This window comes from Enhydra lutris, unplaced genomic scaffold, assembly GCF_002288905.1.
Source record: "Enhydra lutris kenyoni isolate GAN:26980312 unplaced genomic scaffold, ASM228890v2 scaffoldscaffold75, whole genome shotgun sequence".
Classification (NCBI taxonomy): Eukaryota; Metazoa; Chordata; class Mammalia; order Carnivora; family Mustelidae; genus Enhydra; species Enhydra lutris.
This window is the reverse complement of record NW_019154159.1, coordinates 1,489,387-1,516,092: the sequence shown is the minus strand read 5'-3', so window position 1 is coordinate 1,516,092 and position 26,706 is coordinate 1,489,387. Positions and strand designations below refer to the sequence as shown.

At 61.1% G+C, this 26,706-nt stretch overlaps 2 protein-coding genes across 4 annotated transcripts in view; one reads left to right on the top strand and one right to left on the bottom strand.

Annotated features, from left to right (window-relative positions):
- The window catches only part of LOC111160350 (ubiquitin conjugating enzyme E2 O), a 57,532-nt gene extending 43,071 nt beyond the window's left edge, over nt 1-14,461 (top strand). Inside the window, exons 2-18 of the mRNA XM_022523402.1 lie at nt 890-949; nt 1,053-1,163; nt 2,734-2,831; nt 3,489-3,552; nt 4,229-4,372; nt 4,786-4,895; nt 5,045-5,195; nt 5,443-5,915; nt 6,305-6,459; nt 6,715-6,827; nt 6,913-7,041; nt 7,722-7,811; nt 8,796-9,492; nt 9,747-9,883; nt 12,123-12,326; nt 12,423-12,480; nt 12,628-14,461. Of these exons, the coding sequence (XP_022379110.1) occupies nt 890-949; nt 1,053-1,163; nt 2,734-2,831; nt 3,489-3,552; nt 4,229-4,372; nt 4,786-4,895; nt 5,045-5,195; nt 5,443-5,915; nt 6,305-6,459; nt 6,715-6,827; nt 6,913-7,041; nt 7,722-7,811; nt 8,796-9,492; nt 9,747-9,883; nt 12,123-12,326; nt 12,423-12,480; nt 12,628-13,295 (3,462 nt within the window). The 3' untranslated portion in view covers nt 13,296-14,461. The remainder of the gene's footprint in view (nt 1-889; nt 950-1,052; nt 1,164-2,733; nt 2,832-3,488; nt 3,553-4,228; nt 4,373-4,785; nt 4,896-5,044; nt 5,196-5,442; nt 5,916-6,304; nt 6,460-6,714; nt 6,828-6,912; nt 7,042-7,721; nt 7,812-8,795; nt 9,493-9,746; nt 9,884-12,122; nt 12,327-12,422; nt 12,481-12,627) is intronic.
- Nucleotides 14,462-15,744: 1,283 nt separating this feature from the next.
- LOC111160330 (sphingosine kinase 1) lies at nt 15,745-19,880 on the bottom strand. 3 transcript variants are annotated; one of them, XM_022523361.1, is made up of 7 exons: nt 18,490-18,546; nt 18,366-18,384; nt 17,977-18,171; nt 17,481-17,630; nt 17,303-17,397; nt 17,086-17,201; nt 15,745-16,831 (listed from the first exon to the last, which is right to left on the bottom strand). In XM_022523361.1, exons 1-7 carry the CDS (start codon nt 18,544-18,546, stop codon nt 16,042-16,044), a joined length of 1,422 nt encoding a protein of 473 aa, XP_022379069.1. In that variant the 3' UTR covers nt 15,745-16,041. The 3 variants fall into 3 exon arrangements, with proteins under 3 accessions (XP_022379069.1, XP_022379071.1, XP_022379068.1); XM_022523363.1 differs by lacking the exons at nt 18,366-18,384; nt 18,490-18,546 and adding an exon at nt 19,723-19,880 and having other exon boundaries at nt 17,977-18,180; XM_022523360.1 differs by lacking the exon at nt 18,490-18,546 and having other exon boundaries at nt 17,977-18,389.
- Between the last annotated feature and the right edge of the window lie 6,826 nt (nt 19,881-26,706).

Below are 26,706 nucleotides of genomic sequence, written 5' to 3'. Positions count from 1 at the left end.
GTGTTGTTTGAGAGAACAGCTCTCGCTTCCCTGTGGTTTGGGGTGTTGGAGGTGCCCGTCCCGAGGAGATGGGCAGTCGCAGAGCCTCACCCACGGCTCCATGGAGAACTCCGGAGCAGCGCCAAGGTTAGTGGAGCCAGCAAGGGAGACACACTGGCCTGGGAGGACCGTCTTCCACCTGCGCCGTTGGAGGGCGCCCCTGGGCCTGGCAGAGGGAGGGGAGGGCTCTCGAGAGGCCCAGCTGTCCTCGAAGGCCGCTGCTGCAGGGTGTTTGCAGCTGGAGGGGGTCAGATGCTTGCCGTGCACATGGCCGGGCTTCGGAGCCTCCGTCCTGAGTTAGCCCAGGCCCGCCGGCCTCCGCAGCGCACGAGATACGGATGGGGCTGCGGCTGGCCAGAGAGGATAGCCCAGATTAGAAGGTCGTGTCGGGTGATAGCAGGCCTCGGGGTGACCTGCTCAGCCCCGTGTCACACTTGCCCTCCACCCACTCTGCTCCTCGCTCAGCAGCAGGGGCCAGGCAGGTGCTTGGAGAAAGGAGAAAAAGGATTTCACTCCTAGCAGAGTGCTTTGCCTTGTGAGGGGCTGCTGAACCCTTCATGAGAGCGAGGCCCTTCTGCCACCTGCTGCTTCGCACCGCTTCTCCGTACGGTTGCAGTGACCGTCCGTCACCATCGTGCTTGCCTCTGCGGTAGGCGGGGGGAGGTGGCGTCTGAGGGTCAGCCTCTGGCGCTGGGTGCGATCAGAGCGGGCTGTGGCACGTGCCAAAGCCGCCCTCAGGATCTGTGCGGCCAGCTGGATGCGTGTGAACACGTGGGTGAGAAGTTGGGAGAAGGATGCAGCTTCTGCGGACGTCAGAGGCCATTGTGTCACACTGTGCTCTCCTCCTCAGCTGAAGCTCGAGGACCGCTCCGTGGTGCCCCGGGACGTGGTCCGGCATATGCGATCCACTGTGAGTCTTGGTGCGGGGGTGGCCTGGGGATGGTCTGGGCCCGGTCTGCCCTGGTGGCGGGGACCGTGCACTTCCTCGCGCCTGGATGCCTTCTCCTCCCCAGGACAGTCAGTGCGGCACCGTGATCGACGTCAGCATCGACTGTGCGGTCAAGCTGATCGGCACCAACTGCATCATCTACCCCGTCAACAGCAAGGACCTCCAGCACATCTGGGTGAGAGGCCCCGCCTGACAGCCCCCCTCCCGCGGCCCCCGCACCCCTGCCGCACCCACCCGGCACTCAGGCAGGGGGCAGCCCGCTTGTGTGTGCCTGGTGCAGTGCCTCGGGCTGCTGGGGCATGAGGTCAGGCACATCCCTGTGCCTCCAGCGTGGCCGGCTGCTGTTGGTCTCATTACCTCGCTTCCTCTCCTCTCTGTTGCTTCCTTTTTGAAAAACAAATTTCTTCATTCATTTCTTTTTTAAGTGATTTCAGACTCAGGAGAAGCTGTGAGTTCCTGTGCTCCCTGAGTCCTCGGGCTCCTTGGCTGTGAGCCTTTCCCTCCATTTGCCCCATCATGACCTTCCTTCTCCCGTCCCCATGTTTCCTTCTCGCTGCCTGCTCTTCTCTCTGAAGCCTTGGGAAGCCGGCTACGGATAGAATGCCCCGTGGCCCCTGGCCCCCAGTTTAGGAAGTCAGCACTGGGGCGCGGCTATCCTGTCCCCAGACTCCGTGCAGCTGTCCCCCCCGTACCCTTTCTCCGCCCCGACGCAGGATTCCATTCGGGAGCACATGCTGCTTGTAGCTGTGAGCTCTTCGATTCCTCATCTGGAACCGCTCCCCAGTCTCGCTTTGTTGTCCACCCTCTGGCACCTTACGCTGGCCGACCCTGAGCGCGGAGCTCTGTGCCGTCGCCTCCTGACCAGAATCAGGCACCTGTATCCTCGGCAGGGCCGCCCAGTGACCCTGAGCTCTGCCTGGCCCCACGTGTCCAGTGGCCGCAGCCGGGGGCGGGGGTTTTGACTCTGATCCTAGCCGTGTCTGCCGCACCTCCCCACGAAGTCCCCTCTCACGCCTTTGGGAGTGATTCTGCTTTGTGACAAGGTGCTCTGAGATGGTGGCAATAACCTGTCGCTTGTGAAACCCCAGTCTGCTGGCCCTGGCCTCTGTGAGCCTCCCCTGCCCCCACCTCTGACGGCCTCTGACGGTCTCTGGGGGGCTGTATGAAGCCCGTGTTCTTCCTCATGTGGAGAAGTCGGCATTCTGTGCAGAACGGCTGCGCCTTCAGCCTCATTTGTGGATTTATTCATTTGTTTTTACATCTGGGTGGACTCAGATTCCTGTTTTGTCCAATCGGTTGTAATTCGTGACTACCACTGTTTTGTTGCTTAAATTATCCCAGATTGGGCCAGTAAGAGCCCCTTCGAGCTGACATTGGTGTCCTTTATACCCTATCTCTCTTTTTTTTCTTTCCTTTTTAAGCACTTTCTGACTTTCTACCTTTCCTGATCCAGCCCTGGATCATTTGTCCAAAGAGCCTTGGTTCCTTTCAGAGGAGAATGGTATTCTGGTATTGTCTCATTGCCACAAGTCAGCTGCCCACCGAGGCCTCCTCCACCCTGGGAAGGGGAGCTGGGCTGTGGCCCAGAACTCCTGGTGGGGAGCCAGCCCCTTAGGCCATGGCTGACTGACCCAGGTGGGAAGCCCTCTGGATCCCTCCTCCTGTGTCTCGGTACAGAGAGGGACAGGTGTGCTGCACACCAGTGCCACCTGCCACCTCTCATGCCCTGTTCCCTCCATCTGCAGCCTTTCATGTATGGGGACTACATCGCCTATGACTGCTGGTTGGGGAAGGTCTATGACTTAAAGAACCAGATCATTCTGAAGCTGTCCAACGGTGCCAGGTACGCAGCTCACCACATGGGCCCGCGCTGGGCAGGGCCGCCCCGGGACAAGGAGCCAAGTGTGTTTTCTCCCAGGGCCCATGAGGACATGTGCTGCAAGCACTTGGGGAGCGCCTGGGGCCTGACCATGGACTGGTCTCCTGTTGCCCTGGCCTCATTTAGAGTATCTGCTAGGGGCTGATGCTTTATTTTAGACACTCTTTATTTTTTTTTTTTTTTTTAAAGATTTTATTTATTTATTTGACAGAGATCACAAGTAGGCGGAGAGGCAGGCAGAGAGAGAGGAGGAAGCAGGCTCCCCGCTGAGCAGAGAGCCCGATGTGGGGCTCGATCCCAGGACCCTGGGATCATGACCTGAGCCGAAGGCAGAGGCTTTAACCCACTGAGCCACCCAGGCGCCCCTAGACACTCTTTAATGGTAGTGAGCTCTCCCGTATGGGTTAGGGTCTGGTTTGTTTTGAGGGAGTTATGTGTGCAAGTGTGGGGGCCGAGCTGTGGGTAGGGGTAAATCACGCCATCGCAGGGCCTGCCAGCATATCAGTGCCTCCGGGTAACTCCTTGTGATACTGGTCAGCACCACTGTGTGTCCTGCGGCCATGCCTCCCCTGGGGCTCTGTCATTGTGCCCCATGAACCAAACCCCTGTTCGCCATTTCAGGTGCTCCATGAACACAGAAGATGGCGCCAAGCTCTACGATGTCTGCCCCCACGTCAGCGACTCTGTACGTGTGCCCCGCCCATGCAGGCTTCTTGGGGGGCGGGCTTGGGGGGGGCGGGCTTGGGGGGGCAGCCCCCTGGGCTGCACGGGAAGGAGGACTGCTTAGCAGCCAGCTTGGAGGTAGCCCAGGCTAAGCAGGTGCTGCCTCTGGGCCGAGTGGTTTCCGACAAAAGGGGTGCGTGCGCACCAGAATGTCCAGAAGTCTGGGTGTGGGCAGGAGGCGTTGGAACTTTTCTTTGCGTTTTGTTAACTCGAGCTCATTCTTTAAAAAAATATCTATGGTAGTAGAGTCTGTACACTTGTTGTTACGCTGGGATATTCTAGAACAGTCGTGTGTGACCTTGCTTTATAAATAAGTATGGCAGTGTGGGGGTTACAAGAGCAAACAGGTTTGGGGACTGCTGCCTTCAAGAGTCCTCAAAGTGTCACCCGACCGACAACATGGACATGGCCTTGAGAGTGTGTTACAATGAGTCAAATGTGCCTTCTCATAAGCTCGCCGGCTGACTTATGTGCACTTTGGTTTGAGAGCTGCTGCTCTGGAGCCCGAGGGTCTGTTCCAGCTTGGGGAGAGGGAGAGCATGCAGGGGTAAGGCAAGGGAAGGGGTGGATGTGGAGAGCTCCGGCCCTCGAGGAGGTCCCACTCACAAGGACTTTTCCTCTGGCGCCAAACCCTGCAGGGTCTCTTCTTTGATGACTCCTACGGCTTCTACCCGGGCCAGGTGCTCATCGGCCCCGCCAAGATCTTCTCCAGCGTCCATTGGCTGTCGGGGGTCAAGCCTGTGCTCAGCACCAAGAGCAAATTCCGAGTGGTGGTGGAAGAGGTAGGGGCTGGGATGGGGCCACCTCCTCAGCCTCTGTGGCCCAGAGCTGAGCTGCAGCCCGCTCCCTCCTTGTCTGCTCCGAGGGCTGAGCCCTACTCCTTAGCTCTTTGATCAGAAGGGCTCTAAGTAGAGGGAAGCCAGGGTGTGTTCATGGGGTGACTGCTGGGCACATGACCCCCAGCCTGGCAGACCCCGCCAGAGCAAGGTGGTAAGTGGCAGATCCACTGGGCCCTGACATGGTGGGGGTCCCCGGGGTGAGTTACCAGTGGAGCCTGCTCTGGGGGTGTCCTGCTCGGGGCGCTGTACTCTGACGACCCGCTTCCTGCTCTGGAGGTCAGGTGGGCTCTGGGCAGCTGCTTGACTGAGAGCTGTTCAGCTGCTGGCTAAGGCCCTTTCCCACCCACTGTCCCCAGGTGCAGGTTGTAGAGCTGAAAGTCACATGGATTACCAAGAGTTTCTGTCCAGGCGGCACGGACAGCGTCAGCCCCCCGCCCTCTGTCATTACTCAGGAAAACCTAGGCAGGTGAGTGGCCCCAGCGTGCCCACTCCAGCAACCCCAGTGGCATGCCTGAGCAGGTCTCTGGGCCAGAGTCGTAGGGGAGCCGAGGTTGAGGGTGGCGTGCGGGGCGCTGACCTCAGCCGTGGCCCAGTCCCCACTTCTCTGCCTCCCAGGGTGAAGCGTCTCGGATGCTTTGACCATGCTCAGCGGCAGCTGGGGGAGCGCTGTCTGTATGTCTTCCCAGCCAAGGTAGAGCCGGCCAAGATTGCCTGTGAATGTCCAGAAAAACACTGCGCCCAGGGGGAGGGCTCTATGGCCAAGAAGGTATGTCCTTGGGGTTGGGCTCAGTGGGCATTTGAGGAACTGGCCTTGAGCTATTTTCACAGCCAGGAAGGACAGTCTGTGCTTTAGGCCTTGGGGGGCAGCCCTCATCACCCTTGCAGGCCACCTAGGTGTGTATAGCTGCCCCCCCCCGCCGCCCCGAGCCGCCTGGGTGTCCTCCATGCCCGGGGTGGGGCCGTGCTGGCCCTGCGGCTCCACAGCGCCCATCCTCCCTGCTCTGCCCTCCCAGGTGAAGCGCCTGTTGAAGAAGCAGGTCGTGAGGATCATGTCCTGCCCCCCGGACGCGCAGTGCCCCAGAGACCATTCCATGGAGGACCCAGGAAAGAAAGGAGGGGCCGGAGCCAAGAGCGAAGCAGGGTCCGTCAGCCCCGAGGAGACGCCCGATGGGTCCGCCAGCCCGGTGGAGATGCAGGACGAGGGCTCGGAGGAGGCCCAGGATGCGGGTGAGCCGCTGCCCCCGTTCCTGCTGAAGGAGGGCGGGGACGACAGGCCGCACTCGGCAGAGCAGGACGCGGATGATGAGGCCGCTGAGGACACGGACGACACCAGCTCGGCGACCTCCTCGGCCAGCTCCACCGCCTCCTCCCAGAGCGGCAGCGGCACGAGCAGGAAGAAGAGCATCCCCTTGTCGATCAAGAACTTAAAGCGAAAACACAAGCGGAAGAAGAATAAAATCACTCGTGACTTCAAGCCAGGGGACAGGTAAACCCGGAGGCCACCCTCTCCCTCCTGGCCGAGGGTCCAGCCTGAGGCCATCCCTTTGGCACCTATGCGCACACACGTGCACGCACACACACACACACACACACACACACACACACACACACGCTGCGAGCCCTCAGCAGGCTTGGGGGTGCCCAGGGTTGGCCTGGGTGGAAAGGAGAGATCTGGGAGTGGGGGTGGCAGGTAGCATAGTGGCCCTGGCCCCGAGTCTGGCCTCTGGGACCACATTCGCTGAGCTCTCCCAAGTGAGACCTTTCTCACAGGAGGGGGCAGGGCGCAGGAAGTGTAGGTGAGCACATAGGGACCTGTTTGTCTTCCTTCCTGCCTGTTTCGTGTGGCCTGGCTGGTTGGTTGTGCCGCGCCCGCAGGGTGGCCGTGGAGGTGGTGACCACCATGACCTCGGCAGACGTCATGTGGCAGGACGGCTCCGTGGAGTGCAACATTCGCTCCAACGACCTCTTTCCTGTGCACCACCTGGACAACAACGAGTTCTGCCCCGGAGACTTCGTGGTGGATAAACGAGGTAGTGCCGGCTCTAGAAGGCTGCCTGGCTAAGGGCCTGGGCCGGGCTTAGGAAGGATGGGCCGGAGGTCTCAGGGCAGGGAGGAGACTCTCTCGGAAGGTGACTCATTTTTTCAAGGACTGGGACAGCCTTTTCCGGCCTCCCCCAGCCTAGCCAGGGAGCTTTGGGGCTCTGTGCCCTGCTATGGTTGGGGTGTCAGGGGTGGTGGGTGGCACCACTGCAGCTCCTGAGACATTCTCTGGTCTGGTTCCCCAGTGCAGAGCTGTGCGGACCCCGCTGTCTACGGTGTGGTACAGTCTGGGGACCACGTGGGCCGCACCTGCGTGGTGAAGTGGTTCAAGCTGCGGCCGAGTGGGGATGACGTGGAGGTGAGTGTGTGCGGGCCCCCCTCCTGCTTCGGGGTGCGCTGGGTATGTGGCCTCTGCGCTTGTGACAACCCATCCTGTCCTCCAGCTGATTGGAGAAGAGGAGGACGTGAGCGTCTACGACATTGCCGACCATCCTGACTTCCGGTTCCGCACCACCGACATCGTCATCCGCATTGGCAATACCGAGGACGGAGCTCCTCACAAGGAGGATGAGGTAGGGCTTCCCGCCAGTTCGGGGTGGGAGGTTTGGAGGGGGGGTGGCTGTCTCTCTACATCCCATCCAGCATCTGCAGTCCCTGGAGGTGCCACCAGGTGGCCCCAGGAGACCAGATCTGGAAGTCCTCTGGGCTCCCAGTCTGCCTCCAGTGTCTTCCCCAGAAGGGCCGCTGCCTGACGGCCTCCCCAGGGTTTCTCCTGCCAGTCAGGGTCAGGGTCAGATTTCATGTAGCTGCTCCCTGAGCCCCTGTGGCTCCTGCTTCTGGTCCTGAGTGCTGTAGGGGCGTGGGAGCGGCTGGAGGAGGGGGCGTCCATGGCCTCACCATGGGCCTTGGTGAGGGGGTAGGAACATTGCCTGGGGCCAAGCAGAGGAAGAGTAGAAACAAAAGTCCCATGGCAGGAACCCCATCCCGAGAGTATCAGGAAGTCTGGTAAGAGCAGATGCTACGAGTAGGAAGGGCGTTAACGGGTCTGTGCCCGTGACTGCCCACGTTGGAACCAGAGGGTCCCACGCTTGAGCTGCTCACCACGTGTGGCCTCTGGCTGGCACCCACGTCCCTTCCCTTCTCGTTGCCTCACCCTTGTCGCCCATTGCCAGAGCTCCCTTTTGGAGATGCTCTGGCCCTCCCTGCCCCCTCAGAGAGCTCCTCCCTTGACCCTGTCCCATTTGCCCTACAGCCGTCGGTTGGCCAAGTGGCCCGTGTGGACGTCAGCAGCAAGGTGGAGGTGGTGTGGGCCGACAACTCAAAGACTATCATCCTGCCCCAGGTGAGCCCCGGCCCGGACCCACACCAGTTGGCTCACAGCTGTGGCAGCTGTGCTGGGACCCCTGGCCTATCCCCTGTCCCTTCTCAAGGAACAGGAGGACAGGCTCACAGATCTTCCTGGTGAGGGTCTCTCTTTTGGGTGTGTGGGTCTCAGGGAGAGCCTGAGAGGAAGGGGGCATCACATGCTGCGTGCCGGGGTGGGGGCGGGAGGCAGGAGAGCAGGGGGGCCGCCCACAGCTGGCCCAAGTCTTGCCCCACCTGGAAGGCTCCCCAGGTTGCCAGGTGTGTGCAGATTGTCACAAGCCTTCTGGCTTTGCTGCCTCCCCTCTCCCCATGCTAAGAAGTATAGCTAGCTTGCTCTAGGACAGAGCCTTTCCTACCAACATTTCTAGGAAAACTTCCCCAGATCAGGACGAGAAAGGAACAGAGGTGGCGTCCCAGTCCCAGCTCAGCTGTTCTCTGTACTGTTTCTTTGCCCCTTTGAACTGATCTCCCTTCCCAGCCCCCCTTTCCTGGCCCCTTTATAGGGTGTGGGAGGGAGTGGCTCACCCCTTGGTCTGGGCGGCTGTTCCAGGAACACGGGAACAGGATGTGACACAGTCCAGCTCTGCTGAACTTCCCACTGCTAGTGCATGTTAGTAGCCGCAGAGGGGGCTGCCCCGAATCCTCTGGGGGCGGGGTTGGATTTGCCACCGAGGGCTAATGGTGGCCAGTATACACAGGGGCAGAGGAGCCCAGAACAGCCCTTGGCTGCGGGCTGGGGCTTCAAGCCCTGCAGGCGGGTGTGGGGCAGGCAGAGGCCCCTCCCAGAGACCCAGGGACACGGAGAGGCCCAACAGCAAGAGTCCAGAGCAGGAAGTGGGGAAAAGCTGGAGGGGGCCCACTGAGGCCTCAGTGCACCCCGGCACCGCCAGCTCTGAGGGTCGGGGTCTGCCCCGGAGGCCGGCAGAGCCTCTCTGAGCTGCCTGTGCCCCTCTGCCCCCAGCACTTGTACAACATCGAGTCTGAGATTGAGGAGTCAGACTATGACTCAGTGGAAGGCAGCAGCAGCGGGGCGTCGTCAGATGAGTGGGAAGACGACAGCGACAGCTGGGAGACTGACAACGGGTTGGTGGAGGACGAGCACCCCAAGATCGAGGAGCCCCCCATCCCACCCGCTGAGCAGCCGGCAGCCCCCGAGGAGGACAAGGGGGTGGTGATCAGCGAAGAGGCTGCTACAGCCGCCATTCAGGGGGCTGTGGCCATGGCTGCCCCCGTGGCGGGGCTGATGGAGAAGGCTGGCAAGGATGGGCCCCCAAAGAGCTTCCGGGAGTTGAAAGAGGCCATCAAGATCCTGGAGAGCCTCAAGAACATGACCGTGGAGCAGCTTCTGACAGGCTCCCCCACCTCTCCCACAGTGGAGCCTGAGAAACCCACTCGGGAGAAGAAGTTTCTAGATGACATCAAGAAACTGCAGGAAAATCTCAAGAAGACACTGGACAATGTGGCCATTGCGGAGGAGGAGAAGATGGAGGCAATGCCGGACACAGAGCGCAAGGAGGACAAACCTGAAGGGCAGTCACCTGTGAAGGCCGAGTGGCCCAGCGAGACCCCGGTGCTCTGTCAGCAGTGCGGCGGCAAGCCGGGCGTCACCTTCACCAGTGCTAAGGGCGAGGTCTTCTCAGTGCTGGAGTTCGCGCCCTGTGAGTTCACCTTCTCTCTGCCAGTCCCCTCCCTGCTCCCAGCTGCCACCTGAGGGGAGGAAACCATTTCCCTGGTGTGGTCAGTGGTGCAGATGCCAGGCTGGTGGGTGCGAGGCCTGTGGGCTTATATTCGCCTGTCTGGGGAGCACATCCAGCAGCTGCTCCCTCCGGGCCCATGCGTCCCAGGGGCGGCAGCCAGAGAGAGCGCTCAGGGCTTGCCATTACGGACTGACCCCTCTTTGTTCCCCTTCTAGCAAATCACTCTTTTAAGAAAATTGAGTTCCAGCCTCCGGAAGCCAAGAAGTTCTTCAGCACGGTACGGAAGGAGATGGCCCTGCTGGCTACCTCGCTGCCTGACGGCATCATGGTCAAGACCTTTGAGGATAGAATGGCAAGTAGCCTGGAGTGGACTCGGTGCGGGCAGGTGTGGGCCTGCTTGTGTGGGCGCTTGGTGCCGCGGAGGCGGCCGGCTCTGGGCACCTGGAGCCCCAGGACCGAGCAGCCCGAGAGGCCGCCCACACCCTTTACAGGGCTGGGAGCCTGGCTCAGTTGGGGCGGGGGCTGGGGGGAGGACTCCCAGGCCCGTGTCTAGACCACATGGTGTGTTCTTTTCTGCCTCCTTTTTAAAAGTTAGGTTTAAAGTACACAGTTATTACCTGAGTACTGTTCTTTTGAAATACTAGAAAATCACAGAAAAAGCTAACGTTGCCTTTGACCAGTCCTCACCCAGCCCCTAGGTGTCATGACTTCAGGAGTTTTGTGGGTCTCCCTGCAGAAGACCTTCTTTTATATGTTCACGTCCTGTGTCACCAGAAACATCGTTTTGTGACTTATCTCACATGAACGGTCCGGCACCGTATGCGTCGTCTGCAGTTTGCTTTTCTTGCTCAGTGGGCTCATTTTTGAGACCTGCTGATGTCGGTGCCTCGTGACCTGGTTCCTTCTCTTTTGGCTACAGGCTAGTACTCCCCGACGTGGCCATGTCCCACTGCCTTCTCCGCTCCTCTCTCTGTGGTCCAGGCACAGGCAAGCCCGGCCCGTCACCTCATTCAGTCAGCACCTCCACTGGGCCCCTGCTGGGCGAGACACTGAACTTGAGTCTGACCCCGGCCCCAGCTGCAGCCCAGCCCTGGCCAGAGGGGCCACGGAATGGGAGACGGGCGCTGCTTGGCCCTACCTGCGGCAGGCTGGAGGCCCCAGGGTGGGACTGCTCAGGGTCCTTTTTTCTTTTTTCCCTTCATTTTAGGTTCTTTTTTTTTTTTTAGTATTTTATTTGACAGTGAGAGAGGGAACACAGCAGGGTGAGTGGGCGAGGAAGAAGCAGGTTTCTCGCCGAGCAGGGAGCCCAACGTGGGGCTCTATCCCAGGACTCTGTGATCATGACCTGAGCCGAAGGCAGACGCTTAATGACTGAGCCACCCAGGTGCCCCTCTTGATTTTATTTAAATTCACTTAACAGCGCCTGGGTGGCTCAGTGGGTAAAGCCTCTGCCTTCGGCTCAGGTCATGATCCCCAGGGTCCTGGGATTGAGCCCCACATCAGGCTCTCTGCCCAGAGGGGAGCCTGCTTCCTCCTCTCTCTGCCTGCCTGCTTACTTGTGATCTCTCTCTGTCAAATAAATAAAATCTTTAAAAAATAAAAAAGTAAATGAACAAATGAGTAAATTCAGTTAACATAGGCTACACTATGAGTTTCAGAGGTGGAGGTCAGTGATTCATCAGTTGCATGTAAGCCAGTGCTCATCCATCACGGGCCCTCCTGAATGCCGGGCACCCAGGCCCCCCATCCCCCCACACCCCCACCCTGGCTGCTCAGGGTTCTTTTTTTTTTTTTTTTTTTTCCTCAGGGTTCTTAATGACACTTTCGCTTTTTCTTGAGTTTTAGTAAAACTTTTGAAAATTCCAGCCAAAATTCCAGACTGGAATTTTGAAAATTCCAGTCTCAGCTCTGCTGAGAGAAGGGAATGGCATTTTTTCCAAGTCTCACTCGGAGGGACAGGGAAGTAGTGTGTTATCTTGAGGCCACAGGGTGACACCGATAAAAACATACATGAGAGGATTCTGTCCTTCCAGTCGGTCCTCCGCCTTCGCTGTCTGTACGTCCTGTAGTGTCTCATGCCTTGCTACCCGCCGTTGGTACCACTCCCCACACCTGACAGATATCGAACATCTGTGGGGAATCTCCCCGATGACTTCATGACCTGAGTTTCTTTGGTGGTCTGCCAGCATTGCCGCAGGAGTTCCAGATCCCCTTGTCCCTCTGGTTCCCTAAAAGCAAGTGAAGCCTTGCCACCCTGGAATGTTCTTTCATCTTCTAACTACTTGTAATTGTTGCTGGCCTGGGTGGGGCGGGGCTCAGGGCAGGTGTTTGAAGGAGTCAGATTTAAAGTAATGACTTCCATGAAAAACACCTGGCGAAGTAAAAACACGTTGGGATAATTCCATTAATACCACAGAGTGGAAAGATGCTGTGTAGGCCCACACAGGCTTGTTTCCCTTTAGCTTCTGGTGGTGTCTGGAGTCCCTGGGTGCTGTTCTCCCCCCACCCCCATGCACACACCCCTGCCCCCTGATCCAAGCAGGCACCATGTGCAGAAGCGCCCCCCCAACCTCAGCCTTCCCTCCCTATAGGACCTCTTCTCGGCCCTAATCAAGGGCCCCACTCGCACCCCCTACGAGGATGGCCTCTACTTGTTCGACATCCAGCTCCCCAACATCTACCCAGCCGTGCCCCCCCACTTCTGCTACCTCTCCCAGTGCAGTGGCCGCCTGAACCCCAACCTGTATGACAACGGGAAGGTGTGCGTCAGCCTCCTGGGCACCTGGATCGGAAAGGTGAGTCCGGCGCCAGCCAGCCAGCCAGGGCGGAAGGACAGCGGGTCGGGGGTGGGTGTCTGGGGCAGAGGTGATCGTGCTGTGTGTGTGTTTCAGGGGACAGAGAGGTGGACGAGCAAGTCCAGCCTTCTCCAGGTGCTCATCTCCATCCAAGGTACAGTGCGCAGGATGGGGGTGGTGGTGGGGAAACTGCTGGAGGGTCCAGTGACTCTGGCCTTTATGTCCCCCACCTCCCACCTGTAGCTCTGGCCGCCCTCAGGGGATCCTCAGGCCAGCTCTCATGGGCTCCCCACTCCCACAGGTCTGATCCTGGTGAATGAACCGTACTACAATGAAGCGGGCTTCGACAGCGACCGGGGCCTGCAGGAGGGGTACGAGAACAGTCGTTGCTACAACGAAATGGCGCTCATCCGCGTGGTGCAGTCCATGACCCAGCTGGTGCGGCGGCCCCCGGAGGTGTTTGAGCAGGAGATCCGGCAGCACTTCCGCGCTGGCGGCTGGAGGCTGGTGAGCCGCATCGAGTCCTGGCTGGAGACCCACGCCCTGCTGGAGAGCGCCCAGGTGCTGCCCAACGGCATCCCCAAGGACAGCCGCTCCCCGGAGCCGGCCGTGGCCGAGCTCTCCGACTACGGCCGAGAAGAACCTGAGGACGGAGGGCTGGGCCCCGGAGAGGCCTCCCAGGGCTCAGACTCGGAGGGCGGCGCCCAGGGCCTGGCCTCAGCTAGCAGGGACCGCACAGACCAGACTTCGGAGGCAGCGCCTGACGCCCCGGTGCCACCCAGCGTCAAACCAAAGAAGCGGAGGAAGAGCTACCGGAGCTTCTTGCCCGAGAAGAGCGGCTACCCCGACATCGGCTTCCCGCTCTTCCCGCTCTCCAAGGGTTTCATCAAGAGCATCCGGGGCGTCCTGACGCAGTTCCGGGCCGCTCTGCTGGAGGCGGGCATGCCCGAGAGCACAGAGGACAAGTAGCCGCCTGCCTCGAGCAAGGAACGTCTCGTGGGGAGAGGTCAGCTGCTGCCGCTCACTCCCTCCCCTGGAATCGCCCGTCTTCCCAACTTCTCCTTTGTCCCCAATGCAGAAGCCCCTCGTTGCCCTCTCCCCAAGGTGAGTTTGATGCTGAAGTGCAAGAAGTTTCTTGAGATGCTGCCGTTTCTTTCCTGAAGCAATCTTTCAACAGGCCGGCCCCCAGTGGCAAAGAGGATCTGAAACCTGTTGCTGATTTTCCACTTGCCACCCAGGCAGAGGGTCCCGGCACTAGCTCCCTTGCCATCCTCTTCTCGGGTCGGAGGTGGGGTCTTCCTAGGGCCTGACACAAGGGCTCCGTGGGGGTCCACGTGTCGGGCAGCCCAGCAGCAGGACGAGTGGCCGTGCCTTGCATGAAGTGTGGGTTGCGCCAGAAGTCCCCCCCGCCCCCGCCCCTGTCAACCTCTCCCGTGCCCCTGTAGCTTCCCTGTTCCCAGGTCCCCCTGCTGCCACCGCCACCAGCCCTTCCTTGTCCCCCTAGCTGGGGAGCTGTAGCTGCTGTCACCGACTCCTGGCTCTGCTCTGGACCATTTAGACCCCAGGATAACTCTCAGGCCTGTTGAACTTGCTCTCTAAGAGAGGTTGGGACCAGGCTGGGTTCAGGGGGATACCCAGGAAAGGCGGCGCCCCTCATATGTGACACGGAATGAGGACCGGGGAGCTGCTGGAAAAACAGCGATAGGTGCCTTGCTCTGGCATTCTGGGCTCCGCCGCACCCCAGGGCCCCAGGAGGCGGAGCAGCAGCGCAGACGAGGCCGGGGCCGGTGCGGGGCCTCTCCCGCACACTCTGCCCCCCCCACTCAAATGCTAGCCCTGGGAGGCGGCCTGTAGTTCACTGAACACAGAAGGAAGGAGCCAGCCCCATGCGGCCTCTGGTCGCTTACAAACCGCAGGCTCATCCGAGGGAGGGGCGGCCGGCAGGGGGGCGGCCGGCAGGGGGGCGGCTGGCAGGGGTTCTCCTCCCTTGCAGACAGGCCCAGAGGTTTACAGGTTTTCTAAGCTTTTGATAATGTGAAGCTCCAGGTTAAGAGGTTGCTGTTGAGCGCATCACAGCTGTGTAATTTTTGGTGTATGTATGTAATATTTAAGGTTGGAAGAAAATCTCAAAAGCAAAGATATTAACTCTTATTAGAAAAAAAGACAAAAAAAAAAAAAAAAAAAAAGAAGCCAAAGCATGATGCGTCTTGTCCGCCTTAAGCTGGCTCCGCGCCCGCACTGTGCCCTAACCGCCCGGCGTGCGAGGACGGAGCCGCGCCACGGGCCGCGGCATTTGGAGCCCCAAGTTGGTATCTTGTTTGAGAAACATCCAGAGTAACTGGTGGGGCTGTGCTTCCCAGTGCGTTGTTCATGTGGAGATGTGAATGCCTACTGCTTAAGATGTCTGTATAAAGTGCTGTGTGATTAAACTTTTTTTTTACTTGCATTTTTTTTTTGTTTGGCTCATTACAATGTACAAAAAAAGACTAGGTGGCGCCATTAAACCTGCCTCTGCCATTCATCTGGGCTCTGTCGCCTTTCTTCCCCTCTGGGGCACCCCATACATCCCTCCCCAGGAGGTGGCAAGACCCGTGGCCAGGAAGGTTCACGCCACCAACACCTTCTGCCTTGCCCGGTCTGCGCGTGCGCCTTCCGCCTTGGCAGTCGTGGGTGTCCCGGGGCCTGGGAGACCGGGGTCTTGTTCACTGGGTCAGCGCTCTTGTCTGTGGGGACGGCCTGTGTTCCATCTTTCCAGCGCTGGTTTCCAGCATTATCTGCCAGCAGCCGCTGGGGTCCCCGGGGACTTTTGGCGCTGGGGGAGCCCGCATCGAAGCACCTGGCCTGGCCTTTAAGCCAAAATGGTTTCCAGTTTGGGGACCTGGTATCGGCCCCTCCCTGCTTTCTCCTTTTAACTTCCACCCTCCCCCCACCCCGGCCCCGCCAAGGACCTGGCAGGGTCGGGTAGAGGAGGCTGGGGGAGCCCTAGAGCCCTCACTGGAGGGACAACAGACTCCTTTCAGGAGGGAACAACTGTCTCCATTGTGGTTTTGTTGCTCATTTCCCTAATGCCCCTGAAATCAGACCTTTTCCCCCTTCGCTGAGGCCAGCTGGCTGTGCGGCCCCAGGTAAGACATCCTGGCTCTGAGTTTGTCTTCCACATGGGGTAGGCCGTTGGCTGAGCTCCCTGGCTTCTTCCAGGCCACAGATGGTTTAATCATTGGGGCAGGACCCCAACCCCTGCTAAAACAGACGACAACAACAACAAACGGAGGCACCTGGTCCCACGCCCACTGCCAGAAAGGACACCAGGAGTTAGTGCCGCGCATTGGCCGATCCACTGCCCACCACTGGGCACTGCTAATGGGAAGTTGTAGAGCGAGACCCCACTCCCTCCCCCACGCCTAGGGTAAGACCAGTGCGCTGGGAATGTCACTTTATTTGGATCTGATTCATGGGGTTGGGCTCCCAGAAACAAAATGGGAGTGGCCTCCACAGGCAGGGAGGGCCAGCCAGCCAGGCTTCTGGCCCAGAGCCTCATTCTGGCCCTTGGTAGGCAGAGCCTTTCCTTCCAAAGCACAGCCTCCACCTTCCCACCGTCTTCAGGGGTCCTCCTTCCGACCACACGAGCTGTGGACAGGCCCTCCAGGCCTGGGAGAAGGTGCAGCGCTCTGAGCTCCGAGTTGATCAGGAGGCTAAGGCACGGCGAGGCCCACAGTCATAAGTGCTCTCTTTGAAGGGCTCTCTGCTGTGGCTTCTGGCTGGGTGGGGGCTTCACGCAGCCACTGACCATCCAGATGTAGTCTGGGTGCACCTGGCCCTGCACCGCCTCGCTGACCATCAACTCGCCATCCACGGCAAACACACCCTTCCCGTCCTTGGGCTCCAGGCGGAAGGCAACCACAGGCACGTACACCAAGTAGGGACAGTCGTAGTCCATGTGCCTCCCCTTCTCCATGGCCAGGAAGAGGCGCAGCAGCATGGCCCGAGACACACCCGCCCGCACATAGAACAGGTGCATGGTGCCTGCCGGACACCGGCCCATGGGTGCTGCGAACATCTCACTGCTCAGGTGGGTGTGCAGCAGCGCCAGCACCAGTACGAAGTCCTGCTCCGGGACCACAGTCCAGTGCGGGGGCACTGGCTCCTGCAGGGGTACGAGGTGGGCATCCGTGGGACCCTGCTGGTTCTGCCGCTCCACAGCAGCGGGGGCGGGCCCCTGGGAGACCACCTGTTCCGCGGGGAGGTAGGCTAGCGTGCCCTTGTAGACACGCAGGGCCGCCAGGCGCAGGAAGGTGCCCAGGGTGAAGCGCATCTCCCCTAGACGCCGAAACCTCTCGCTCTCCAGATCCACGTCGGCGATGAAGCCCCACGCCAGGCTCAGCACAGAGAAGAGCCGAAGCCCCGAGGCCGTCTGCAGCGACAGCAGGTTCATGGGCGCCAGCAGCCGGCGGCACAGCAGCAGCGTGCAGTTGGTCAAGAGGTCCTCATTTGTCACCTGTTCATAGCTGCAGGGGAGAGAGGTCAGAGGGAGCCAGGCGGAGGCTTCATCTGCCCTCCCCTTCCTCTGCCTGGGGACTTGAGGCGTGCAGAGGAACACTGGGTCCCTATATGGAGAAGGTGGAGGCAGCCAGCTGGAGTCACCCAGAGAGGACCCCAGAACCGACGGTGAAGGGTACGCCAGTACCTGGTGACTTAGAAAACCTGGCAGGAGAGTGGCACTGAGGGGAAACGGAGGCCCACTCTGACCCTGGGCTCTCACCCGGCATAATGGTTCAGAGAAGCCGCCAGGGCATTGCCGGAGCCAGCAGGGAGGCTACACAGGGGCTTGTGGATGGCGGTCTCCCAGTCCGGCCGCTCCATGAGCCCATTCACCACCTGTTGGAACATGGGGAGGGGGTGTGAGGGGCGGGGGGCCAGCCTGGGTAGTGCGGCCCCCCACCACCCACACCCAGCCCCAACGGGGTGGGGGGGCTCACCTCATGCATCAGCCCATCCCCAGACATGACCACCAGCGCGTCCCAGCGCCCCAGCTCCTCAACCCGCACCAGCTCCCGGGCGTGGTTCCGATGTTCTGCGGAGAGACAGGGTGGCCACGGGGCATCTGAGGGGCCCTGGCAGGGGATGCTCCCCGCAACCCCTCGGGGAGGCACTCACCAGTGAGCATCAGCGTGAAGGAGACATCGGCCCGAGCCAGCAGGGGCTGCACGTGGCTGCGGAAGAGCTGCAGCGCCTTGCCCTTGCCCCCGCGCGGGTTTAATAGGACCAGCACGCGGCAGGGCCGGGGCAGGCTCCAGGCGCCGCACGCTGGAAAAACAAGCCCCAAAAGGCCACGTCCCCAAACGGCCGCTAGGGGGCCGCGGATCACAGCGGGGGTACCGGGGTGGAAACGTGGGGCCTGAAATCCCGGGTAAGCGAGCCAACCGAGCCGGGCAGGAGGCTGCGGCCTCCAGTGGGGAGCTCCGGGAGGGTGCACCGTGCCCTTGACGTCCCAGTCCCTGGCTGGGGCCGAGCCCGCTTCTGGCCTCCTAGGGAAAGTGTTTCTACTGTCCCAGCCCCTCTTTTGCCCAGCTGACTCCGGCCATTCTTCCTGGCAAGGGAGGAAGGGGAACCCCCTCACCACCCAGACCTTCCCCACCGGGACCCCACAAACCTGGATTCATAACCTCGACCCGCGGCTCCCGCTGCCAGGGCGGCCCCGGCGCTGTCGGGGAGCTGCCCGTGGCGGCGGCTCCTGCCTTCAGCTCCTTATCGGTGCTGCCCAGGAGGGCGTCGCGGTGCCGGCTGAGGGGCTCGCCCTCCCCGCCCGGAGCCGGGGCCGTGGAGGCATCCGCGTCATCCCCTGCGGCTGCGGGATCTGAGGGAGAGGAGAGGGCGCTGGCGGAGTCCGGAGCAGCCCCCTGAGCTGGGGAGCGCCCAGCTAGATCCTCGGACCACGCTCGGGGAGCCGCGCGCTCCGGCATCGCCTAGTCCTCCGAGGGGTCCCGAGAGCCGAGGTCTGGTGCCACCAAGGGCGCTCCCGTCCTAGAACTGAGCCCCCACCCGCAGGGCCGAGAGGTCTCTTCCTGGGAGGTCTCCTCTCAGGGGCGTCGGGTTCCGGCCCGACGATGAGTCAGAGCCCCCCGTGGCTCTCTCGGTCGCACTAGCTCCTCACCCGGCCCGGGACTGCCAGGGGGAGGGGGGGGGCCCAGTGGCGTAAAAATGCCAGAAGTGGAGCGGACATCGCGGGGCACAAAGTTCGGCGCGAAGCGATCGCCGCCCCGAGCCGGCCGGGTGGCTGGGGCCACCACCCCGAGCTCCAGAGCGGCGGGGGTCCCAAAGCCTGGCAGCGCCGCCGGGACGCGCCCTTCGCTCGTGGGAGCAGCGCCGGGGTCGCGCGGGGCCTGAGCCCGAGCCCCGCCGCCGGTCGCCGCCTCCCTCAGCGGAGCGCCGAGTGGGCGCCCAGGAGCCACGAGCGGCGAGAAGGCAGGGCGGGCGGCCCTACCCAGTCGGTCCGGTTTGCCGGGGAGGCGGCACCTCCGTTCCTACAGCGGCCTAGGGCGGAACTCGGCTCGCCCCGCGCTCGGCCCCACGTCTGAGCGACAGCCGGGGCGCCGGACGGATGCTGGCTGCGCGGCCTCTCCGCCTCTGGCCTCAAACTTTCAGCTCAACTTCGCCGCCAGGCGCCGCGGTGCGGGGAGGGCGCTGTGCCTCGGCCCCGGCCCCGGCCTGGCCACACCCCGCGCTCTCCGCGCTCGCGAGGGTGGAACCGGCGCCTGGCGCGGCCTGGGCCCGCCCGCCCCCGGCATCACCGCGCCGCCTCCCGCAAGCTCAGCGCCCGCGGCTCGGCCACGCGCAGAAGCTCGGCGGGGTCCCGGGACGCGGCCACGCGCGCCCGCCGCTCGGACTGGGCGACCCGCTCGGAGGAGGCGGCGCCGCCGCGGGGCGGGAGTGGGCGAGGCGCGGGGCCCTGGGTCCGGCCGCGAGCGGCGCGCCGCGAGCTCAGCAGCCGGAGCGCGCGAGGGCGAACTCGCCGCGGCGCCCAGAGTCGGAGCAGCACGCTCGGGGCGGACCCCAGGCTGCCCCCGGGCGCCGCGACCTCCCGCCTCGGGGCCTTCCCCCTTGGCGCTCCCCAGCCCCAGTCCGCCGGAACCGGAGGCCCGGACCCGCCTGGGTACCCCTCCTCTGCGCCGCGGCGTCTCTCCAGCCGCGCCCGTTCTCCCCTGGAGGGTTATTTTTGGCTTCGTGGAGCCGCAGCTCGGCCGCGCAGCCACCGAGCCCGAGGCAGCCAGGCGCCCCCTCCCCGCCCTACCCCGGGAAGGCAGGTGACCCGCCGGGGGACTGCGGTCCGGAGGAGGGGCCCTTGTCAAGAACCTTAAAAGTTGGGTCTTTTCCCCCAGAGGAAACCATCGAGGCTCACCTGGGCGAGAGAAGCTGCCCCGCAGCGGGCGACCCAGGCCCACGCCCCTCACCCGCCAGAGGGGAGCCTGGCGGTGTAAACAAGGTGTAGAGGGTCCCTGGCGGGATCGGAGAGCCACACCACCGGGGAGCGGCCCCCGCCGCTTCCACTGGCTCAGCGGGAGGAGGCAGGCGCCCCGGGAGTCTTCACCCCGACGCAGACAAATGGGGACGCGCGCGCGCGCGCTCGCGTGTGTGTGTGTGTCAGTGTGTGAGATATATGTCATGGGCAAGGGTCTGACCTGAACGTGTCCGCGACCAACTCGAGTTAAGGCCCTGGGGGGGTTGTTCGCGGAGACCGGGAGGAGGGAGTTGCCCAAGCCTACTGGGTGACCTGACCAGGTGCGGCCCAAGCGAGAAAAGGCCGAACCGCCTGCAGGGGCGGGGGTGGTCCGGGCCCCGACGGCCGCGTGCTCGAGCGCCCACACCTGCCGCCACCAGCCCCCACACACCTCGCCCTTCCCAACGCCCCTGAAAATCCACAAGAGGCAGGTCCCGCGGCGCCGGGACTCGGGCACGCCTCCGTGGGGTCTTTTCCAGGGGGCGCGGGCAGTGCGGCGCGGCTACCCAGCACATGGGGGGCGGAGTCCGAGGTCCCCCTCCAGGGGGGCGGCGCGGGCTGGGACGCGCGGGCGCAGGGCCCCGGGGCTCGGCGCGCGTCGCAAGTGGTGCGCGCTTCCGTCTGGCGCGGCCCCCGGGCTTCCCAGGCTGGGTCCTGAGCGTCCCGAGAGCGTTCCGGAAAGGTGACTCAGCGACGCGCTCCAGGGTCGAGAAACTCCGCAAAACTAAGAACGAGGTGGGAAGGAGCTGGGGCGTCATCACCCTCTCGCAGCGCCGCGGCCGCAGTCTCGAACCTCCGGGCCCCCAGCCCCCACTCCCCAGGAATCCGGCACCGGGAGGGGATTTGCAGCGCGGCAGCCGCAGTGCCGTGGTCACGCGATGCGGGGACGCGAGCGGCTGCGGGCGGAGGAGGCTCCGTGCGGGAGCGGGAGGGCCGGATCCAGCCCACCCTCCCCTCCTCCTCCTCCCCTCCCCTCTTCCTCTCCAGTGAAGGCTGCGGTCGAAGCCTGGATTAGGCGCCCGGAAAACGCGGGACGCGGGGTGGTGCTCCCCGAGAGCTCAGCCTTGGAGGGAGGTAGCTGCGGAGAAGGCCAGGGCAGCCTCTCCTGCCCTCCGCTCGGGAGAGCACTTCAATCAGGCCCGAAGAGCCGCCGCTTTAAACCTTGGAGTCTGGTGGGAAACTGAGGCACAGGGAAGGGAAGACCTGGCCGTGCAGGAGTGCGTGGTGAGAAATCTCGCCTGCTCCAGGGTCCCTCTCTTTCTCCCAGCGCCCCAGACTGGAGCCGCTGGAGGCGCAGGGCGGGGGCGGGATTGACCAGAAAGCCTGGGGGCGAGGGGAGGGGGGGCAGCCTGCTGGCTTCTTTATCCCGCCTCCGGGGGCCCAGTGGGAGGGAGGTGAAGGGCAAAGCCCTCTGGCCCTGGTTCCAGTGCGCACAATGGTTCCTCTGTGCTCCTTGCCGCCTCTTCCCCTGCCCCCTCACCTCCACGGTCACTGCTCTGCCCCCCCCCCTCATTCTTGTCATTGGCCTCCTGGTCCCCAGGCTCTGTCTCTCCAGGCACGCACTGACCTCCAGCCTCTCTCTCTAAAGAACCGTATCTGTCTCCAGCAAGTCACCCATCAGTATGGGAGGCCCAAGAGAGGGAACTGGGCAAGAACAGGACGTTTGTGGCCCTTTGACAGTTGGGGGAACTGAAACCCTGGGGAGGTGAAGGGTCTTGCCCAATCTGCCAACCAGTTCCCGGCAGACCCGGGAGGCCGGCCCCTCCGCCTGGGAGACTGAGCCCACCCCAGCTTCTCACTGATGTTTGAGTAGCCCTTGACCCGTAGGTGCCTTGCCACAGAGCTGCCCCAATGGTCCGGCTGTGCAGGGTCTCCCAGAGAAAGAGGAAACATCTTGAAGCCCTCTCCAGGCTTCCTCCCCCAGGTCCTGCTTAAGCATCAGCCCCCATGCCCAGCAGGTCCGTCAACCGCTGGTCTGGCCTCAGGCCTGAACCGAACCGGATTGCCACTGGGTAGATCCGCCTGAAGGTAATACCTGTCTCACAGGTCGAAAAGCCCACCTTTCCGTCTCTCCCAGCCACCCCCTTCCTCCCCATGGACAGCCCCCTCCCCAGGGAGACACACCTGAGAGCCCCTTTTCTTCTTCAGAGCGAAAAAGCAATAATTGACTGTGCCTGGCACCAGCTCTCTGGAAATTTGGAGCCAAGGCCGCCAGATGGCAAGTGACTGGCTTTTATTAGGATAGGATTCCCGCCATCCCACCGGTCCCCGAAGCAGTCTCCACCCCTCCCCCCCGCCCCCGCGAGGTTTCAGCTCCCAAGCCGAATTCCAGAGCCTCCAGGCCTCTCTTGACCTTGACTGCTTTCTCCCCGGGAGGCTGTAAGAGCAGAGAAGGGAGGTGACCGGCCCGCCAACTGCTCTGAAGACTCTCGTTCTCTGACAGCCCCGGGTGAGGCTTTCCATTCTGAGAGTTTCCTAGATGCTGGTGACCCTGCCAGGCATCTGGGGGGGGGGGGTTGCCGCAGGTGGCGATCCGGGAGAGCAGACTGGTCACGCAGGATTCTTGGCTGCTCGCAGGGAGTGTTCGGAGTTTCTGTTTCTGCTGTGGCTCATCGATTCTGGGCGTGTGGTGTGGTCCGCTTCGCTCTGCCTTCTGGGTTCCTCCTGGGTTTCCTTGTCTTCCTGGGTTTCCTTGCTGCGGCTTATCTGGGCTCTGCCTTCCTCCCTCACCTGCAGGCCTGCCCATTCTAGCTGCTGCTTCTAGCTTAGCCTCCAGAGCCCCCTCCAGGGGGCACCCCGCGGGCCACCAGCAGTCCACTCATTTCCTATGCCTGCCCAGCCGCTGAAGGCCATTCTGTTAGTTTCTTGGCGTCGTTGTAACAAAGTGCCGCAAACTCAGTGGCTTCCCAGAAACCTACGGTCTCACGGACCTGGAGGCCCAAGTCTAGGACCAGTATGGTGGCAGGGTCTGGGACTGTGGGGGAGGATCTGGCCCAGGCCTCTGTCCCCGCCCTGATGGTTGGCCGGCAAACTTTGCTGTTCCTTGGCTAGACCCTGCACCACTCCATCTCTGCCTTCATCCTTCATCAGCCCGTGGCCTTCTCCCTGTGGAAGATCTGGCTGAATCTGTCCCTTAGGGTCTGCATGATCTTCTGTGGGACTGGTGTTTTGCAAATGCAAATTGCTCTAGGAGGAAGAACCAAGGAGTCATTAGGACTCTAGTGTGAATTAATATATTACATTTTTTTTAATGTTTCACGTTTTCAATTTAAAAAAATGAGCTGATACGAGGTGTCCTGAAAAAGGGGACATGCTCATGCAGGTGTTGGAGGAGAGGGGTGTCTAGAAGGCGCACCTACCCTCCTCCCTGCGTTGTCAGGGTGCAGTCTGTTGGGGGGAGCTGTTTATGTCTGCATCCGCTGCCACACTTCCTTGCACGCCCAGGCTTGCACACTGCTCCCTCGACTTTCAGATCTCGCCTTGCACCTTGACTTATGGTGTCTTTGGCTCTCTGAGAAGATGGGTTTGTTCCCCAGCTCTTGGAAGAACAAAACTGAGTTGTTTTAGGGTATTAGGTTCCCATTGATGCCCAGAGTTATTATCTTACTGCTCCAGAGGTCACAAGTTTCAGATGGACCAGTGGGGCTGCACTGCCTCACCTGCTCAGCCTCTGGAGACCACCTGGGTTCTTTGGCTCAGGGCCCTTCCTTCGCTCCAAAGCCAGCAGCACGGGACTTCGGATCTGACTTTTACTTCCGCCTTTGTCTCTCTGATTTTCTTATCTCTCTCTTCCTCTTAGGAACCCTTGATCGCACCGGCCCCACCCAGATAATCCAGGATAATCTCACCCTTCTAGAGCTTTAATGTAGGGCTTCCTAAACCTCCTCAAAGTCCCCTTTGCCATATAAGGTCACCTATTCACTGGGGCCAGGGATTATGACCTGGACATTTGAGGGGCTGTTACTCTGCCCTCCACTGATGGGGAGATGAAGGCTGGAAACTGTGTCCTTTCTTGGCTACAGAACTTTATTTTATTTAAGATTTTATTTATTTGAGACAGAGAGCATACAACTGGGGGCAGGGCAGAGGGAGAGGGAGAAGCAGTCTCCCCGCTGAGCAGGGCCTCCATCCACCCAGGCACCTGGGCCACAGAACTTTCTGACCTTCCCCACCTCCCGAGTGGCAAAAGGCCAAGTGAACGCAAACCAGGAGCTTGCTTTCCCCCAAATTAGCACCTGTCATGTGGAGGTGAAAATATTTTTGCTGGCATCAACACGTGATTCTGTCGACTTTGTGGGTAGAGGTCCCTACAAAAAAAACAACAACAACAACAAACCTGGTTTCCAATTTTGAAAATTACCCAAGAGAGAGAAATTGGCATCTTGGCTAAACATAGTAATCCAGGATTCCAAAACCCCAACTTTTCACCTGAGGAAGGGTTGGGAAGCGGACCAGCCCATCCTCTTTGGGCCTGGCAGAATTCCCCACTCGGCTTTGCAGGAAGGGTTTGCCCCAGGGCGCGGGCCCCCTGGGTGCCCAAAGGAAATGTGTGGCCCTCTCAGCTCGCATCATGTGATCTGGCAGTCGGTCCTCTGTGGCGAAGCTGCCCCAGACCAGCCAGCCGCACAGAAAATCGTGGCTAGGAACATTCCACAGGCTGTCGCTGATATCAGCTCCGGTCTGGGCCTAAAGCAGCCTCTGGCCCGATGTCCAGTGCCCAACCCCACATCCTGGATGCTTGCAAGGGGAGAGAGTGTCCCTTTCTGAGGCTGCAGCCAGCCCTCCACCCCACCCAGCTATGCCCCCTTGCTCATTTGTCCTGGTTTAGAGATCGGGGGCATCCGAGGGAAGAGGAACCATGTTGAACCACCTTAGGCAAGTCGCCCAAAGGAAAACTTATGGGAGTCAGGATGAGGGCCCTGGCACTTCGGCCGTGGGGGAGCAGGCATGCGGAGCAGGCAGCTTCCAGGCCAAGGGGATGGGTGTGTCCACAGTTTTCCGGGGGCTTTTTGTTGTGCAATGTTTTCCACTTTCACGTCTCTCAACCAGCGAGATGTGTCCTTGGGTTGTTCCCAAAGCAAACAGGCAGTGGGCTGGACACACTCCCAAGCTGGACATCTCGTTTGCGCTGGGGGTCCGGGGCTGTTCCTCCTACCTGGGGGTGGACCTCATCTGCCAGGGGAAGGTGAAGTGCCTTCTTACCCAGACCCTAGAGAAAGCACACGCGGCCTCTGGGAACGGCCACCGGAGGCGTCCCACTGACCCCTGGTGGCCACCTGGGGGATGCGTCCCTGTCCTCTTTCATCCAAACCCTGAAGCCGCTCTGCCTTCCTCCTCCCTAGATGGATGCCCTTTGTGTTGGGTGGGAGGGTGGGGGAGTAGCTTAGGGGGCAAAAGAAGGGCACAGATGCCCTACTTCGTCCAGCTGCACAAAGACGCGGGTGCTGGAGGGGGCCTTGCTCACCCCTGCTGCTCATTATCCGCATCCTAAAAATAGAAATTCCCCTTTACTGGAGGCTTGCCTGTTGAAGGTCAAACCCTTCGATTTTTTACCAGACACAGCCCTGGTTATCTAAGCAACGGACAGCTGGGGTGGAGGAGGGGAGCTGGGGGCGAGGGGACAGGGACACTGTAACCTAATTGCGCACGTGTGCCCCTAAGTCTCCAGGCATCAAGGGGAGTGATTCGCGCATCCGACAGGAGAGCCCATAACCAAAGCAGAGTTCCTGGTTGTCTCTGCTCACCACCTTGAGGTCCTGGCCACGGCCACATGACCAGCATCTTGAAAATGAGTTAAGATGTCATTTCTCCTTCAAGGCTTCCTCAGATCATCCCAGCAGCCTTCGCCAGAACTCACTTTCGAAATGGAATGGGGAACCAAGTGATCACCTGTCAAAACTCACAGACTAATTAATTAAGTAACATTGTTTACTGGAAGCCAACCAAAAAAAGGGCCGGGCCGGGCTGGGCCGGGCGAGTGCCTCTGAGCTGTGGGGAGCTTGTAAGAGGCTGCAGGACACCTCTTTTCTTTTGTCTTCTTGTCTCCTTCCCCGAACTGCAGTCATCACGGGTCTGTGCACGGAAGTCCTCAAGAAGGGCTTGCGGGCTGACCTCTCCCGACCGTAGGCGCCCGGCGGATGCAGCAGGATGGCCCGGAGGAGGAGCCGCACCTGGGTGCCAGGTGGCTGCTGTGCTGATGCCGAGAGCCCGGAAGGGCACGGCCCGACACTCCACCTCCTCCTGGCCAGGCCCGGCAGCGAGGGAGCGAGGGACAGATGGTCTCGACGCGGAGTCAAAATGGTGCATCAGTCTTCCTAACTCAGATGGCCTGGGAGAATCCAGAGCATCGGAACTTGGCATTTGCAAAGAAGCACAAAGATCCTATCATTTTGGGCTGAGTTCCAGGTGTCATGGACACAGATCTGGGACTACTCAGTTCTCAGACTGAGAACACTGAGCACTTAAGGAGGGAGAACTCGATAGCTGCAGAGTGAGGTTAGCCGGGGGTGGGTCGGCCTCCTCCGGCTCTTGGCAGGCACGAGTGAAATTCACAAGGGGAGAGGCGGTTGTGTCCTGGGTAGATCTCTTCCTCCGATGTGCCCCCTTCAGCGTCGCGGGAGCCATACGGGCTCGGGCAAGACCGAGTGGGAGCGGGGATCCACAGCAAAGCCCAGGACACCGAGGGCCATGTCCCTGCAGTCAGTCTCGGGCCTTTCAGAAACGCCAGAGACCCTGAGTGAAGGGCAGTGGTGGGGGCAGGGGCTACTTTTAATTCTAGACCAAGACCCGAGTGTTGGAGGGGCTCAATAAAGACCTGCCCGTCAACCATGAAAAAAATGGACCTAACAGAGATGGAAAATAAAGCTAGGATTACCCACCGGCCCT

Coding starts and splice junctions, on each gene's coding strand:
- LOC111160330 (XM_022523360.1), bottom strand. CDS start 18,286: ATGCCGGAGCGCGCGGCTCCCCGAGCGTGGTCCGAGGATCTAGCTGGG. Junction 17,398..17,480: donor CTTCACGCTGATGCTCACTG/GTGAGTGCCTCC, acceptor GTCTCTCCGCAG/AACATCGGAACCACGCCCGG. Junction 16,832..17,085: donor TCTCTGAACCATTATGCCGG/GTGAGAGCCCAG, acceptor TCTCCCCTGCAG/CTATGAACAGGTGACAAATG.